At 57.4% G+C, this 17,634-nt stretch overlaps 2 protein-coding genes across 2 annotated transcripts in view; one reads left to right on the plus strand and one right to left on the minus strand.

Annotated features, from left to right (window-relative positions):
• Positions 1 to 838: 838 nt before the first annotated feature.
• LOC309416012 (cyclic AMP-responsive element-binding protein 3-like) lies at positions 839 to 5,226 on the minus strand (the record flags this gene model as incomplete). The annotated part of the gene is made up of 9 exons (XM_082013750.1): positions 839 to 1,203; positions 1,636 to 1,717; positions 1,840 to 1,915; positions 2,073 to 2,147; positions 3,480 to 3,586; positions 4,103 to 4,195; positions 4,412 to 4,518; positions 4,733 to 5,006; positions 5,089 to 5,226. The coding sequence occupies 9 exons, from the start codon at positions 5,224 to 5,226 to the stop codon at positions 839 to 841; spliced, it is 1,317 nt and encodes a 438-aa protein (XP_081869876.1).
• An 8,252-nt stretch (positions 5,227 to 13,478) lies between these two features.
• TLN1 (talin 1) overlaps positions 13,479 to 17,634 on the plus strand; it is a gene marked incomplete at both ends in the record, with an annotated part of 28,461 nt that continues 24,305 nt past the window's right edge. Inside the window, 6 exons of the mRNA XM_082012745.1 lie at positions 13,479 to 13,608; positions 15,839 to 15,936; positions 16,173 to 16,302; positions 16,510 to 16,662; positions 16,968 to 17,110; positions 17,501 to 17,628. Of these exons, the coding sequence (XP_081868871.1) occupies positions 13,479 to 13,608; positions 15,839 to 15,936; positions 16,173 to 16,302; positions 16,510 to 16,662; positions 16,968 to 17,110; positions 17,501 to 17,628 (782 nt within the window). The remainder of the gene's footprint in view (positions 13,609 to 15,838; positions 15,937 to 16,172; positions 16,303 to 16,509; positions 16,663 to 16,967; positions 17,111 to 17,500; positions 17,629 to 17,634) is intronic.

Genomic DNA, 17,634 nt, shown 5'->3' on the forward strand with positions numbered 1-17,634 from the left:
GTCAACAACAGGCACAGCAAAGCTCAGGCACTTGAGGACACAGCTTTGAAACCGTCCTCTGGCGAGGAAAGCCTTCAGGAGAGCAAGCAGCTCTGCTGCTCTCCGCTCCGCACCCCCTCAGCAGTTTGGCTCGAGGCATGCCTTCTCCCCGAGTCCCAGAGGCCCCGCTCCCAGGGCTGTGGTAGGTGAAATGCTCAGCCCAGGCGGAAGGGAAACAGCACGCACGGCTCGCAAAGGACTCCACATTACCTTCTCTAACCAGGGCAGGAGCTGTGGTTGTGGCTCAAAAGCTAGCAGGAACAGGCGACACACAGGGTCTGCTGCAATGGCAGAACTACTCTCGTTAAGGGTACTGAAGGTCAGCTCACTACGTCACACCTAAAAATCAAGCAACGCTGCAGTAATTAAAGGGAGGAGACAAGGAACAGATGCTTGCGGCCACCAGACATGGTAAGAAGTGCAGGACCCAGCCTGCTCAGCTCCACCTGGGCAGGGAAGACACAGGGCAGTGGCCTCCATCACCAACTGCATCCAGTCAGACCAAGTATGGGCGCCTCAGGCCCGACCGCCTTCACCCTCCACCACAACCCATCCCGGTGAGCCACGAGACACAGCCTGGGCTGCAGGCCATGTCAGCAGCCGTAGCAAAGTTCCCAGTTTCCTACCCCACCTGAGACAGAGGCTTGCTATAGATAGACAGAGAATAATGTCAGAACAGGTCAACCCTAATACAATTCCTCCCTAGTAAACCCTCTGAGCTGCTTTGATAGATTATCTGTTAATGCAGCTCTTTGTCCCTGCCCCGGCAGGGACCCCAAGAAGTAGCAGGCAGTGGTCGTCACACCTCATTGTCACGGTGCTTCTTGGTGACAACTTCTGCAGCGTGGTTCACCCACTCCTGCCTCTCGGCTTTCCACGCCACCTGCATGGGTGGCTGAAAAGTGTTGTTCGGGGCATGCTGCTCCTGAGGCTGGGGCGGGCCCAGCTCGGAGCCTGCAGCAGGCAGAAGGTTGGAGGATAAGTTGCTGTTGAAAGAAGATCTGGGATCGAGGTCGCGTGGACTCTGCCCCTCTTCCAATGATTGACTGAGGCTGCCCGACAGTGAGGGGCCTGCAGGCTCTGGGCTGAGCCCGTCCAGAGCAGCATCCTCCTGCACGTCAGGTGTTACCTGGTTTGGGAGCTCACGGATCTGTCGCGACAGCACTGCAAGAGAGGTAGAGACAGGCCTGTCATTCCCAGCCTCTCGTCGTCCTGCTCTGAGCACAGGCCACCGCAGAGCCCACCAGAGGAGAACAAACTGTTCAGCTAGGGCTGCCTCCTCCTGGGGGAGGCAAGGAGAGGACGCTGCACAGAAGCCAGGCACAAACACAGCTTGTGCTCCAAGAGGGACTGGATCCCTCCAGTTCTGGTACTGCCCCTGGCCCAGGGCCTGGCCCCAAGGCAGGCCTCTGCGACAGGGCTGAGAAAAGAGTCCAGAGCTGGGACGAGACAGGAAAGCCAAACCTAGTGGTCATGCCAGGCAAGGGGATGCTGGGCTGGAGGTGCCCCAGAATTCAGGCTGTCTCTGAGGAAGGTGCTTTGCCCTGGAGGGCAGCAGTTCACCTGGAGCCACACCTCAGCTCCCCTGGCACTCACCTCTGAGCCCCCACTGTGGCTCTCTGCTCACAAACGAGCAGATGCTGGAGGAGAAAATGAGGCAGAAGGACAGAATAATGGCCTGGAAACAGAAAGAAGCAAAGACCTCAGAGAAGGCATCACCAGCTGCAATACATGCCTCTCTCCCAAACTTGTAAGTACAGCAGAGGCACCTTCACAGATACTGGGGCTGAAGCCACTTACCACAATGAAGGTTTTTGCTCGAACAGTTTTGTTGGTGGACAAGGACTGCAGTGCCTGCAGCTGCTTGAGCAGTGACCTGCATGACAGCAGGCAATGCAGGTTAATTCAGAGGCTGAACAAAGAGCTGGACACTCCCCCCCTCCCCCTTCGCAGCCAGGAACAGACCACAATCCCAGGAAGAGGAACAGCCTTCCCTGCCGCATCTCCTGCCATGTCCAATAACAAGAACTCACATGTTCTCCTTCTGCAGTAGCTGCACCTCCTTCTCCAGCTCGTCGTTCTGAGCTGGGCGGGCTGCCACCCTGCCCCTGGCAATGGGAAAAAGAGGGAAGTTTTGTTAGTCAACAGCAGGGACTTCAGCAGAGTCTCTCCTCAGGTAACCAGCCACCTGCTCCAGAGAGTGACACCTCACACCAGGTTTGGGGACAGGTGAGCCCTGCCCAGTCCCACAGACTAATCCCTAAGGTTGCTTGCTCCTAGCTGCACACCAGCCCGGCACATCTGCAACGTCAGGCTGTACTGCAAACTACTGCAACCCGGAGAACATGGCGGACCTGGCAGGCCAGTACCTGGCTTGAACAGTGCAAGATCTGGGCCATCTCCAGGTGTAAGAGAGCTGAGCAGGCTATGCCCCAAGCTTCTGAGTTTCCTGAGGGGAGCTGCTGACCCACAGGGACAGCCTCACTTTCTGCCCAGGGTGGCAAGGCCCCCGCCACAGCACAGCACAGCTGCCGGTGACCAGTACCCCCTGCTCCCAACCCCTACCAATGTGCTTAGCACAACTAACACCATTTTATGAGGCAAGCATCCATTCCCTATGACAGGGCGGGTCACATTCATTGCCTTGCCTTCGTTATCAGGCCTTGACGGGCCTGTGCACCAAGTAGACAGACCAAACAGATTTCTTTTTCTCCTCACTACCAGCCTCAAGGTCCCTGGGCGCCAGGCTGGTTACTGCCTTCCTTACCAGCCTTGAAGGTCCCAGGCACCCGGCCAGCCTGGTGTTGTTGACCACCCTCTCACAGAGCAGGGAAGTGTAACAGCACACAGAACGCTGTCCATAACATCAAGCATTTACCAAGTCCTACGGGGGAACTTGGACTAGAGTTGCTTGGACTGCTGATGGACAGTGAGATCCTGGACCCTCTTTGGCCAGGGACACCCCCACCATCGTTTGCTTCCTCCCAGGACTGAAGGAATGACTCATATTCATAGAATCATAGAATAGTTTGGGTTGGAAGGGACCTTTAAAGGTCATCTAGTCCAACCCCCCTGCAAATGAGCAGGGACAGCTTCAACTAGACCAGGTTGCTCAGAGCCCCATCCAACCTGACCTGGAACGTTGCCAGGGATAGAAATTTATGTAATTTTCAAGTCTAGATTATGGTCATTATTTTGAGGCAGCATACTAGGTATTAACATCGGACCCAATCTACTGAGGGTCCAGATGATTAAAAATTAAGTTGTATTACAAATTCTGTGTTATGTTGCTTATAGATTGTACTACATGGATTCAGTTTGCAGAAATCCTGTACCATTCTAATGGTACAGCGCCTTAGTGCTGTCATTATTCTGGCAAGGATCCCTAAAGGAACCCATCTGTCCCTTAAGTATTGGGTGACACTGCTGGGTGCCTGTACCTGTTTTCCAGGCCACCCATGTAGATCTTATTCCCGTGACGATTATCCTGGGCTAAAACCTTGCGCCGGATCTTCCGATCCACTTTCTTCAGAACCCGATCTTCATCCTGCAAGGGTCATTTCTCATTAGCAGCAACACCAGGCTGTTAGCAATCTATCCCTCACGAACCCTGCGTACATCTCAGTGCTCATCCCATGTGCTTTTGTCCTCTGTCCCTCCCACACCACTGAATAACTGCAGGAGCTGCAAGGCAAACTCTGGCCTCCTGATGCAGCCAGCAGCTTCCCCAGTGTAGCAAAAGTGAGGCACACTTAAGTGAGATGAAAAACATGCAGCTCACAAGCCACTAGGCAAGCGGGAAAAAACAGGTTGGAGGTACTTGTGGTGTAACTGCCTCCTGCAAGCAGTCAGGTCTCATTGCTCTTCATATCTACCTGATTAGCAAAGCAGAGACTGCTGGGCACGTGGACACCCCCCAGGCCTCGAAAGGAGGAGAAGGACACCAAGCCCTGCCGCAGGCTGCCCTGATACACCATCCCTGTCTTTTTGAATCCCTGCCCTGGCTGACACATTTGAGTGGCCCAAGTCCATTTGGGAGTGACAGGCTGTAGCAAGGACTCACTTCAGTCAGCAGCAGAGAGGTTGATAATGGAAAACCTTCTTTCTCCAGGAACTGCATCTCCTCCTCTGTCAGGAACAGCTCTGGCAAGTTGGACTAGAAAACAGACAAAAGATGCCCACTGAGAATGCAAAGTAAAGAGAGTCCACCCTAGGGCAGAGAGGGCATGCAGAAAGCACACAAAAGTGGGATCAGCTCTCCCAAAACAGCACCATGCTTTCCTCAGAGATATCCCCCACAGGAGCTGAGCCAAGAGAGGAGGGGAGATGCGACCAGAAGCAAAGGTTGGGGCCCATACACGGCAGTCAGTACCTGTGTGTTGGCTCCAGGCACAAGATGGGGTCCAGCATCCACAGCAACGGGCAAACTGCATCTCTGTTCCAGTTCCTTGCTCCTTCCTTCCAAACCTGGCCGTGTCACTGGGGAAGGAAAGGAGAGTCAAGTGCTGGGCCTCAGTGAGGTAGCACCTGACCAGCCAGCTTTGAGTAGCATGAAATCACAGTTTTACAGCAGCAGAAAGCCACTAAACTCGTCTCTCTCCATCAATGCCTGGCACCCACCTGAAAGAAAAACAGTGTGGGACTGCTTTTCTGCCTGTACCCAGGACAGAAAGAGACCAAGCACATCACTTACCAAGGTCAATGGCAACATGTCCTTCTTCTATGTCGGACCTCACACTTCTCAGCGCAGGACAATTCTGATGGATGGAATAGTTGTGATCAACCTGCACAACATCTGAGCTCCATAGGCTGCCGGCAAAGTTAGTGCCAGGGCTATAGGCCTGATGCTGAACCTCAGAAACGCTGTTGTCACTCCCAGCAGGTAAATAACCCTGCGGCATGTCTGATTTGCCTTCAAAGGGGCTCAGAATGGAGCTGATGAAGTCATCCACCTCCTTGTCCAGGAGCTGCGGAGAAAAAGCTTTTACTCAGCAGGGAGCCAAACCTCCTGAACCACAACCCAGCAGCGACTCTTCCCAAAGAACTCACCTCAGCCTCTGGCAGGCTCCAGTCTTCCAGCAGACCATTCTCACCCTGTGGGATTTCAGGGCAGGGAACATCATCCTTCAGGAGGAAGTCAAGCAGGTCCTCATCTGACAAGGCAGGCAGCTCATCTGGCCACAACATCTGAGCGGGACACCCAAAGTCAGCAGAGTCACCGGGGGAAACACCAGCATTCATTCAAGAGGTCCCTCAGCCCCTACAGACAAAGCCTCCCCATGCAATGGCAACAGCTGCCAGGGCCCTGCAGCAACAACCAGCCCATGAGTGCTTCCCCAATAAGACTATTATAGCCATACTGGTAGCCCCACCACACCAGTCTCCCCACCAGACTACTGGGACTCAGCCACAGAAGCCATGCTGTACCCAGAACACAAAAGCTGCAGGAGAGAGAGGGAAAGTGGAAGGACCACAGACTTTCTGCCATGGAAAGCATGCAAGATCCTGCTGTTCCACTGAAGCCCGAAGGTGCTGTACCCCTGGCGAGCAGCCAGCAGTGCCAGCCTCCTTTTGCAAGCCAATTATTAAAAGAAGTCATCGTTGTGGGGTTAAATAAAAGGGTTTTATTAATGATTAAGTGATAATCAAATGGTAATTAATTGACAATTGAATGAAAATGAAACCGTAATCAAATGGTGGTTAAGTGATAATTGAACAGGTAACTGAACAGAAAACAGATAATTGAACAGTGATTTGAAAATTATTTAAGTGCTGATTTAAACAATAATTCAGGCAGCAGTCAAACACTCTACTTCTCACCACACTTCTAATAATTAAGCTATAGCTGGAGAGATGTATATATACATATATAGATATAGATACAGCTATATATTAAAAAAAATGTTGCTAGCTTACAACGTATTTTAGGTTGAGTGTAAAATGCTACTTACATCGCAGCAGATGTCAGATGCTGGATAAAGGGTCTCTCAGTCTCGAGGAGCAACCTTGAGAGGTATCCCTGCTCACAGGGGGAGATCTCTGTGCAGCCCACTGCCGTACAGGGGAGCTGGATGGGCTCGGGACGGCGACAGGTATTTATAGTGTAAAGTGATGGACTCATAGTCAAACCCCTCCTCTGCGCAGTTGTGCAGCTGTGGCAGTTCTAGTTTTGTCTAGTCCCAGCTCGGGCTGGTGCTGTTATCTCCCGATAAGCCACAGCCTGGAGTCCTTGGTCCCTGAGAAGATGCGGCCTCGCACGGTTCTCACGGTTTGCACGGCAGGGCTGGCACTGGGCAGGCCTGCTCATCGGTGATGCCCGAACCACAGTGCTGGTCACTCAGACGGAGCGGGGCATCCGCCACAACCCCCCATGAGCACTGTTAAGTTTTCACATCGTGCCGGCAGGTGTCACAGTCTGACCCCGCCCGCCCAACCCCCTCCCAAAACAAACAAACAAAAAACCAACCAAAACAAAAAAAAACCCAACCAAAAATAGAGGGCCAGGGCAGAGGCCAGCCCCAGGGCTGCCGTGCCAGCTGCCGGGGAGCAGGCGTGAGGGGCTGCCCTGCCAGACGGCGTGGCGAGCGGGGCCTGACCTGCCAAAAGCGGAGCGGGCAGAGGAGGGGGGCTTGGGCCCTGCTGCCGCCACGGGCATCGAGGACCTTCCGTGTCGGGAACGTGCGCCGGGCAGGCAGCGAGAGCAGGACGGACCAGAGGGGACGGCAGCGAGGGAGGTGGAAGGAAGAGTGCCTGGGACGAAGGAAGAGTGGAGGGAACCGTTCCCTCCCTCCCCGCCGAGGGGAACCGAGATGGCACTGACGAGCGCAGCCGCCTGGCTGGCCCTCGGACGGGCTCAGCAGTAGCCCCGCAGCCGCCGCATCGCGGCCGGGCCGCACAGCACGCGGCCCCGACGGCGCGGCCCCAAGCGGCAGCAGAGCGGCCGCCCCGGGCCCGCACTGGCGGGCCGCCAGCGCCGGGGTCATCCCTTGTCGGCGCGCGCCCCCAGGCGGCCGCCGCCGGCCGCGCCGCGGAGCCCCCGGTGGGGCGAGGGGGAGGGCGGTGCTCCCGGAGTCCCCGCCCCCTCCCCGCCCCAGCACAACGCCCCCAGCCCCGCCGCTTCCACCTCACCAGCCGTGACGCAACCCGACTCCCAGCAGGCCCCGCGCGCTCGGAGGCCCCGCCCCCCCCGCGGGTGACGCGGCGGCGCAGGCGCCCATTGGCCTGTGGCGCGTGGGCGGTGGGAGTGCGCGGCGGCCATGGCCGTGGCGGAGGGGCTGGGGGGAGGGGAAGGGGGAGTGGGGGGGTAGGGGCACCCGTCCGCTGTGCGGGCTCCAGAGGCGCGCCGGGGTGGGCCGGGCCGGGCGGAGGCCCGAGGGTGCGAGCAGCGGGTGGAGCACGGCCCCGGGTACGGGCGCTGAGTCGTACGCAGCCCCGGCGCGACGGAGCCGGGCAGCGCCGAGCCTCGGGCGTGGGGCCGGGATGCGGGGGGAAGCGGGAGGGGACCGGGCGGAGCGCAGTCCCGAGTACCGGGCCGAGCCCACGCTCCCGGCGGCGCGCTGTGCCTTGGCGCATGCGCGGCGGCGGGGCGGGAAGCGGGCGGTGCCGCCCCGCTCCACACAGCCTCGGCGCGGCCGCCGCGCTGCTCCTGCCCGGGCACAGGTACGGGGACGGGGGAGACATAGGGTCCCGGTAACCGGGCGGGGGACTGGGGCGGGGCACGGTGGTCCTGCTGCCGGAAACGGATGTCCTGGGGGGAACCCCCCCACCACCTACCCGGGGCGGGGGGGGCGGGAGTAGCGTCCCGGTTACCGGGGCCTCCCCGCTCCCATCGGGGCTCTTCCCCTTGGTTGCGGAGACCCAGGGGCCTCCAGGGGTCGGTCACGCCTTAGCCTGGTTTCGGGGCGCATCCGTCGCCCCCGGGGCTGCCGCTTCCCGAGCACCGACGCCCCGCCGGGGGCCCTGGGGCAGCAACGGGCAGTGACGGCCGGGCTGGACTTGGCCCCGTTAATCCCGGCCCTGTTCTTACCCTGCCACCGTCGGCCTCGGCCCGAAGTCTCGGTTCGCCAGGCCCGGGCCGGCATCCGCGCCTCGGTGGTTCCCGGGGGCTGAGCGGGCGCGGCCTGGCAGCGGACACGGGCCTTCAACCGGGGGGACATGCTTTGGGTCCGGAGGTGAAGCTCACCGCGGCCCTGCCCTTCCTCCCCACCCTGCCTGTACGCGGAGGGAAGCGAGTGGGAAGGGGGCCTCCGGCCTGCGGCGCGGTTTTGGGTGGGGACGCCGGAGGACGCGGTCCCCGTGGCCGCGCCGCAGCCCGGGGACAGCCTCCCCACCTCCCGCCGGCCTTCCCGGGACGGAGCACTGGGGTGGGACGCGAGTGTCTGGGGTGGGTGCTGCGGGGCAGGGCTGACCCCCATCAGGGAAGAGCGTGGGTCCCCCGGCTGGCGCAGCTAACCAGGCAAAGGGAACCCTGCCCCGTCCTCTGCCCGTTGCCTGCCGGGCCCTGCTGCCTGCGGGAGCCTGCCCACACCCCTGCCAGCTCCCCGGCCCTTTGAATCTGCCGGCAGGATGTCTACATGCTTCTGCCGTGGCTTCATCGCTGCTGTTAGACCCATATTTGGTAGCAATAATTGTTTACTCCCTTTTCCCCTCGCCCTGAGCCTTCCTGCTGAGAAGGGGAGGGGACATATTTTTGGGATCTTTAACTTTGCCGGAGCCTGCAGGTTGGCCGATAAAGGGTCCGAAACCTTCCCTGTAGACCGTGGGGTGAAACCCCCCAGGTGTTAAATGGGTGGGCAACAGTGTGTGGTGAGCACCGAGCGAGCATGCAGTTTGCTGGCCAAACGGCAGCAGCGGAAGCTTAGTGCATCCCCAAGTGCCATGTCCCTCTAGATTTGGGGAAGGGCAGTGGAAGGGAGCTGAGCTTTGCAGGCTGCTGGGTGACAAAATGCCCCCTGAAACCCGACTGCGTCCTCCTCTTGCTTTCCCCTTCCTGCCCGGGCGGCAGGCAAGTCACTTGCCCTGGCAGGCATGGGTGTCCAGATTTGGGGCACCTGGTGGTCTCCAGAGGCCGTGGGAGTGCCCACCGCACCCCAGGCATAGCTTTTGGGCTGCTGTGCCAAAGGACCGGCTCACTAAGTATGCAGGAGAGGCTGTGGATGGAGGTGCCATCCAAGCATGCCATCCTCCTGCCCTTGCTTGACCCCGTGCCTGCTGTGGCAGTGGGCAGCCTGGGGGTGCTGCCGTTTGTGCCCCCTCCCTTTGGAGGGCAGGGAGTGTTTGGGAAATGCCGGTGGTTAATGGCCAGAGCTGCTTGGCCCTGGTACCGATAGGTGGGCTTGCCGGCAGGCTGTGGCTGTGATCCCCCACCCCGCTGCCTGTCCTCTGCCCGTTTCCTGCACTGAATAGAGTTACCCTCCCTGCGGGGGTGAGAGGATCCTCCCACCCCAGCTGCAGACAACACCTGGGGGGGTTGCAGGGGTGCCATGGGGCTGGGGCTGGCTTCGCTGGCTGCTCCTTCTCACTGGGAGCAAGATGAGCCTTGGCTGGAAGAAACCATCTCTTGCCATCTGATACGGACGTGCAGCTGGGAAAGAGGAACTGAGCTGAATCAGCTCAGCAGCGTGCAGCACCGTCACCGGCCAGGGCCACCGGCCCAGTCTTCCCATCGGCACAGGGCTGAGCCACCTGTGTCCCCGGTGCCTGCTGTGGCTGTGTACACTGGTCCCATGCTGGAGAACCCAGCCAGACCCTGGTTTGGCTTCTTATCAGTTTAATTTTTGGCACGATTCATCACGCTGTTGTGCAGATATCAATGTGCCGGCAAAGCCGCTGTGGCAGGCATCGCAGCAGTACCTGCCTGGCTGTGCTGGCAGCGTGCTGGCCAGGTCAGTAGCCTGTGGAAAACAGCGGCAGTAGGGTGGTTTGCAGCTGATAAAGCTTCCCGCAGCCGATGGAGCTTCCTGCAGCCAGCTCCCAGCCCAGGGGTTGTCTGCAGCGGGGCCTTTCCCAAGTGAAATTTGGCATTGCCGTAACAAAAAAAAAAGCCCAGAACACCAAAACAAAACCCAAACCTCATCCGGATTCTCTCTTAGAAAAATCATGTTAAAAAGGCAAAATTGTTGTGTTTGAAGGTTTGTAGGTTGTTCTAGAAACTTGCTGTGAGTGTGCCAGTGGGCTGCTATGGAATTATGGTTTTGTTTGTGTTTGGTTTTTTTTTTAAAGATGTTTTATATCTTCTGTAACCGTTCTCATAGCACTAAACTCAGCCGATACAAATATAGCAGTTATGTCACGTGACGGAAAACTCGCTCTCAGCGGTCCCGGCAATGACATGGTGGTTCCTCGGGCCGGCACGGTGCTGCCTGCCTGCAGCCGTCCCTGCCTGCAGCCGTCCCTGCCTGCAGCCGTCCCTGCCTGCAGCCGTTCCCTGCCTGCACTGCCCCTGCCTTTAAGCAGAGCCCTGTGCCCTTCACCGCCACGGTGGTTTTGCTCATTTAGAGCAGGGTGAGATGGAGGCAGCCGAGACGGCTCCCAGCAGGGTGGGAACCCCATCAAGAACCCCCTCTCTCATTTTGGGATTGGTGCAAGGGTTGCACACAGCTTGCTATGAAATGCAGAAGTGTGTTAATCTGGCTGCCTGGCTTGCTGCTCTGGAGCCTTATCTGCCTTTACATACCCAAACCCAATTAAGAACGGGTTTGCTTGCTCTGGAGGCGAGCCAGCACAGAAATTTGGTGTGTGTTCATTGAGACTTGGTTTGTTTGTGTTGGTTTTTTTTTTCTTTCCAGGGGGACAGCTTGAATTTCGCTGTCCTTTATTTTTCTGGTTTGCAGTGCCAGGCTCCCACGCTATCTCATCCCTTATGTCTAGTCCAGCTTTTCTTTTCCTGTGAGGTACCTGGAGGGGAATGGTCCATGGCGGCTGAGCCCTCGCAGGAGGAAGCAGATTTGCAAACCCCATGTGATTAATTGCCCCATGTGCTGACAAACCTCCTCAGTGTTTGAGGAGGTGCACTTCTTACATAGCAGAGAGCACTTCTGCTGTAGACATTGATGTCAGCAAAGTTCAGCCGCTGCAGCCTGAGCTGTTTCTGTAGAATATAGGAACTAAAATGAACCTCTGAGGGATTGCTTGATGTCGTGAGCACCTTCCCTTCTGAGTTCTCTGTCATTTTTGTAAGAGCTCGGCAGTAGGAAGGCTTGAGCAGTCGTCCTCCTGCGGGGTCTTGGAAAGCGTGGTGGCCCCTGTGAAGTGTGTGCTAAGGGGTGCCTCGGGCACAGTGCCTGGTTTTGGGTGGCTTTGGGAGGGCAAGAGGAGACTGCAGAAATGGCTGGGCATGGCCTGGCTCCTCTTGGTTCCTCTCTGCCATCTGGCATCCTCCCCTCCCCTTCCTCCATCGTCTCTGACCTTGTCCTGGCAGTGCATGTTCTCCTTTTCCTGCGGAGGGACGGAAAGCAGCTTTATGCTTGACTTGAGAATATTTTTAGATACAGAGAACATGGCCTGGTGACTGCAGCAGCCCACCCTGCATATGAAATATTCAGAAAATCCTTTCCACGGCAGGATGTTCCTCATCCCTTTGGCTCTGCAGCTTTGCTGGTGCTTCCAGGTGGACGGCAATGGCACAGGCCAGCCCCTCCGCCATCTCTTTCCTGCTGCCGCCAGGCTCCCTCATTCTGGACCCGAAATGCATTTCATTCCTTGTCAGTGGAGCCAGTGGGGGCCGTGGGCCTCCGCAGAAACATTGCCGAACGGCTCAGGAATGTGGAGCTGGAGCCGCTCCATGTGCTGGCGGAGGCGGCACGCTCCTCCATCCCTGCCTCCCTCCCCATACCACCAGCATGGCTTTATGACTCTGTGTGAGCAGGACCCCTCCTCTCTGACTTGCTCCTGGCCAAAATCGGGTGTAGGAGCTTTTTATCCATTGCAGATCCTACCCCTAGCCTGCTTGGGTCAGTGGTTGGGAGCAGCCTGCACCGGTGTACCCCCTTCTGCGGGCAGGGATGCACAGGCTCGTTGTGTGCCGCTGCGGTGCACGGCAGGCGAGGGAGGCTGCCAGTAAGCCTTGCCCAGCAACCTTCCCGGGCCAGGCTGAGGATGCACGTGGCCAACAACCTTTTCCTGACCGCTGTAATAGGAGACCTGGTAGGAGAAAATCAATCTGAAAGAGTACAAGCAGATATGCTGCATCCCTCTGGTGCTCTTGCATCCTCCCGCCAGCTGGGATTTAAGGACAGGCAGAGCAGGGGACTCCTTCCCCACGAGCAGGCTCTCAGGGAGAAGGAAAAGGGGTGTCACTGCTGGAGAGCGTTGGGTTGGGGCCAGCTGGGGACCGGGGTGCTGACAAGGGCAGAGAGAAGGATGCAGCACAGGGACCTGGAGGGGCGCAGCAATCTGGGAAAGAGCTGAGATCTGCTGCACAGTGGGTAGACCTGAAGGAGTGGGCTCGACGAGCCCTACAAGCTGCAGCAGGCAAGTGGGGGGCTTATTTACAACCTCCTTTTGCTTGTCTCATTTTGGAATTTGCTCTGCTGTCAGAATATTGTTGTTTTAATTAAATATTATTAAATCTGGTGTGTCAGAGCTCTGTTGAGAAGTACTTGCTCTGAAGCTGATCCTTCCAGCTGGACCCGGCTTGGGTCCTGTTTCAGGTGGCATGCTGCGGCTCTCGCATGCCCTTGCAGTGCGAGCTGCAGCGCCTGGATCTTTGCCCTCCTGTGCATCATTCTGTGCGGGGGTTCCCCGGCCCTGGGTTTGTGCAGCAGCTGCTGCCGTAGACCCCGATTTCTGAGCATTGACTTGCTGTGCCTGGTGCTTTCCCCAGGTGATTATTTTTAACAGGTGTGTTCGGTGCCTGGTGCCCTTATCTTGCTGAACCAAGCAGCTCCGGGCTTTTCCGTCCCTCTGGGTCTGTCTGTGCTCAGGCTGCCAGCTCAGCACTGTCTGCTGGCGACATGGGGGGCCCTGATAGCCGGAGCAGGGCCCTGCCAGCTCTGGGTCAAAGCATGGTTTTCCTCTTGTGGCTTCTATGTCATAGCAGGTTTAATTATAACCCTGTCTGGTGCACTCTCCCGGCTTATCTCGCGTGCTCCCACACGCTTGCTTCCTCCTCGCTGGCAGCATCTCCACTGGGTACCAGCTACCATTGCTCCTGCAGGCTGTGGGACCTTGGGACACGGAGACAAGGGTCCCAACGCTGGCCAGAGACCCAGGGGTCAGCACAGGGCTGGAAAGCGGGACCCCCTTGCAAGCTTGCTGGCACGGGGTGCAGCCCTTGCTTGCCGCTAGAAGCTGGGTCCTGGCTTCTGGGGAGCAGAGATGCTGCCAGAAGGGAGGAGGAGGAGGAAGGACCCTGCACACCGGAGGGGACAACAGTCAGAGCTAACCCGTTTGTCTTCTCCAGCAGGTAACGCAGGAGTGGGGACAGCGCAGCCGCCACCATGGTTGCCCTCTCGCTGAAAATCAGCATCGGCAATGTGGTGAAGACGATGCAGTTCGAGCCCTCCACCATGGTGTACGACGCCTGCCGTATGATCCGTGAGCGGGTGCCCGAGGCCCAAATGGGACAGCGTAAGTTCACGGTGGGGCTGGCTGTCATGCCAGGGCCACCCCAGCTTAGGTCCTGGCATTTCACCGGTCTCCCTTCCCTATCCTATCTCTCTGCCTATCTGGGCTTTTGCAGAGCAGTGAGCGGGTGGGGGGAGCAAGGTCCGAGTCCTCCTGCCCAGTTGAGGCGAGGGGCTGAGCTCTTCAGTCTCCCTCCTTGACACCCCAGAAGGAATGTGGGGGTTTGGAAGATAGGAAACCACATTTGGAAGTGAAGTACTCGTCAAGCTCTTTGAGTCTGCTGCCCGTTTTGTCTCTGCTCCTCTCTCCTGCTTGCCCCCATCACCACTAGCCGGTACTAGGTGGGTTTGAACAGTTGCAGGGGTTGTAGCAAATGTTAATAAACTGCGTAAATTAATTTTTCCTTTCTTGGGTATATATAGTCCTCCATCAGGTCTGTCCCCCACCAGCAGCTCTCTGCCAGACCTGTGCTGGTGCTCTATTACCTTGCTAAGCCTTCTCAGCTTTAATGCTTCCCTGCTGCCAGCAGGCTCAAAATTAAGCTTATGGCTCATGAGGTCACGATGTGACTCACGCCCCTGTGGACATGGTCTGTCCCTGGTGTGGATAGCAGGGGCTGGAACATGGGGACATCATCTCAGGGGCTCTCCTGGGTCCCTGCTGCCTCCCAAAGAGGCTGTGCTGTGGGGCAGAGGGAGCAAACAGGAGGTCAGGAGTCGTGGGAAGAGGAGGGGGTGGCGCGGCGACATCTGGGAGCAGCAAATTCCTTGAGGATGAAAGGAAATGCCTTCTCACGCCGTGCCCGGCTGGCCAGCGGTCTGGCGGACCACAGCTTTCGGTTTCGGAGAGGGTCTGGGTGTTTATGTGGATGTGGGGCTGTAGCCATGTTGGAGGGAGTGTTGCATTTCCTGCTCCTGGGCGTGAGCCAGCCTGCTTAGAAAAAAAATGCAAGGGGAAAGCCTTAAAGGGAACTGCTTGTTCCTGAGTTCCTTTTTGGCTGCTTGCAGCTTTTCTTTTCCTATCAGTTCCTTGCAGCTTTTGTTTCTCTTTGCTTTCCTTCCCCAGTGGTACTTGGGGGTCCCTTTTTGAGCTGCCCTGTTTTTTTGTCATGCTTGGGCTGAGGGACCTTCAGGACCAGCTCTGCTCTTGCTCTGTCTCGGGACGTGCCTCGCCCTGCCCAAGTTATGGATCCGGGACGAGCCACTCTGTTTTCAGTGCTTTAGTTATCTTCTTGTAATTTGCTTTGAAAATAGGTTGGGTTTTTTTAAATTTAAAAATAAAATGGCAAGCCTCCATGGTTTTTCTGCTCCCTGTTTAGTAGGATCCTAACAGCAGCGTTAGCCAAGCAGGAACAGGGCGGCTCAGGAATTTGTCCCTCCCCGCAGAGGGCTGCCAACAAGATGACTCGTCATAAACTTAGCAGCCAGCCAAGACAGCCTGCGGCGCAGGGTTGTTGGAAAGGTGGAGAAGGACCTTTCCCAGGGCAAAGCCAGGCGTGGTCCTGGTTTCTCGCGGCATGAAAACAGGGCTATCCCTGCGGGTCCAAGCTGGGGTGCCACTGCCTGAGCTCCATCAGCAGCACTTTCATCAGGTACCCCAGCCCTGAGGGAGCAGGATTTGGTGAACAGCACTTACTCACCACAGCTGAGATGTTGTAAGCCTTGATCCCATCTCCTTCAGCCTCCTTCTCCCTAAAAGGAGGAGTCCCAGCTCCTTTAATCTCTCATACCAAGGCTCCATCATTTAAGTTGCCTCTCTCTGTATCTTTTCAAACTTTGCTGAGTCCTCCTGGGGAGGTGCAGGCCCCACCACCATGGAGTACTCAAAGTGTGAATGTGCCTAGGTTTTATAGACCGGTTCCCAGCACCCTTCCTGGTGATGCCCAGTGTTTTACTACCTTGCTTTGGCTGCTGTTCTATGTTGCACCAAAGATTTCGGAGAGCTGTCAACCACAACTCCAAGCTTTTCCTTCTGTTGTGACTGTCAGTTCCAAGTTCAGCATTATGTAGGCATGCTTCAGATGATTTTTTCCATAGATAACTATGGTAAAATATGTACCTCGAAGCTTGCTTGCCAGTTTTTTTCCCCACTCGTTAGGTTTAGGCTCCAGCATTCACAGTGCTGCTGTGCTTCACCTATTAGGTTGTGCTGATGCACATCCCTGGGTGCAGGCTGGCATCTTTGCAGCCCTGTCCTCAGCATGACCCTGGCAGAAACTTCACCTGTTTTTCAGCCAATGATTTTGGCCTGTTTCTCTCGGACGAAGACCCAAAGAAAGGGATATGGCTGGAGGCTGGGAAGGCTCTGGACTACTACATGCTTCGCAATGGGGTAAGTATCCATCCCACATCCTTCCAGCTAGTACCCGCCTTGGCTCAGCGGCTGGATATGCCTGTGGTGCGGAGGTGGTGTGGGTGCTTGCCCTGCTGCCTTGCAGTGGGCCCCACAGCACTCCACGTCCACCCCCCCCAATTTCACCGGGGAGAGGGAGCTGTTGGTGTGATGGTGGGATGCAGGCACCCTGCGCCGGTGCCACTGCTGGGAGCTGTGCTCTGCTGTGCCCGCAGGACACCATGGAGTACAAGAAGAAGCAGCGGCCCCTGAAGATCCGCATGCTGGATGGGACAGTGAAAACGGTGATGGTGGATGACTCCAAAACCGTCACGGACATGCTCATGACAATCTGTGCCCGGATTGGTGAGAGGAGGGGGCAGCAACAGCGGGGAGGTGGGGAGAGATGGCAGCGTCTGGTGGGGGTACTGGGGGAGTACTGCTCTGCGGCAGATGGTCTGGCAGCAGGGATGTCCGAGGGGTGCATGGTGCTCGGGAGGGGACACTGCTGCTCACCCCTGCGTCAACTGAGCAGCAATGTCATGCTGAGCTTGGTACTCTGCTCTCCTGCAGGCATCACCAACTACGATGAGTACTCGCTTGTTCGGGAGATTATGGAAGAGAAAAAGGAGGAGGTTACCGGCACCCTCAAGAAAGACAAGACCCTGCTGCGAGATGAGAAGAAGATGGAGAAGCTCAAGCAGAAGTTGCACACAGATGACGAGTGTACGTGCCTGCATATGCTGGGGATGGGGTCAGCCCATGCTGAGGGCAGTGGGGAGGGGAGCAGGGACCCTGACAAGGGGAAAACTCAATGCAGGGGAGCAGAGGCGACAGTGGAGAGGACTGTGATGAGGCAACATGTGCCCATGCTCTCTGGAGTGTCTCCTGGCTGGAAGCCCAGGGCAGACTGGTGAGAGCTGGCATGCACCAGATGGATGTCCATGTCTCTCTCTGCGTGAGCAGCCCTGGGGCCGGGAGTGACCCTGCCTGGGTGCCTGTCCCTGCTCATGTCCTGGTATTGCCTACAGTGAATTGGCTGGACCACGGCCGGACCCTGCGTGAGCAAGGCATCGATGACAATGAAACACTGCTGCTGCGGCGCAAGTTCTTCTACTCTGACCAGAATGTGGACTCGCGAGATCCTGTGCAGCTCAACCTGCTCTATGTGCAGGTACAGCTCCCCAGAGCACCTAGCTCCATGTCCTGTGCCAGCCCCCTGCCGGGGCTGGTGGCTGAGGGTTTTGAGGCTGAGGGGGGCACTTCAGGATGCTCGGTTATCTCCTGGATAAGAGCCAGTGCTGGCAAGCCCAGCCCTGCCCTCTGCATACCCCGGGGCTCCCCAGTCTCCTCTGCCTGCTAGGAACCATCCTGAAGTCCTGCTGCAGCTCCTCTCCCAGGCATGGTGATGGTCCCTGCAGGGGACAGCCTGCCCTTAGATCCTCCCCTTTTTCATGGCCACTTCTTTTCTGTCTGGAAAACAGGTCCTGTCCGGTGTGGAGGGGAGCAGTGGCAGGGCTGCATGGCTGCCTGGCCCACGGCCATGTCTTCTCTTTCCACACAGGCTCGTGATGACATCCTTAACGGTTCTCACCCTGTCTCCTTTGACAAAGCCTGCGAGTTTGCTGGCTACCAGTGCCAGATCCAGTTTGGGCCGCACAATGAACAGAAGCACAAGCCAGGCTTTCTGGAGTGAGT

The sequence above is a fragment of the Phaethon aethereus genome, assembly GCF_964289735.1.
Source record: "Phaethon aethereus genome assembly, chromosome: Z".
Classification (NCBI taxonomy): Eukaryota; Metazoa; Chordata; class Aves; order Phaethontiformes; family Phaethontidae; genus Phaethon; species Phaethon aethereus.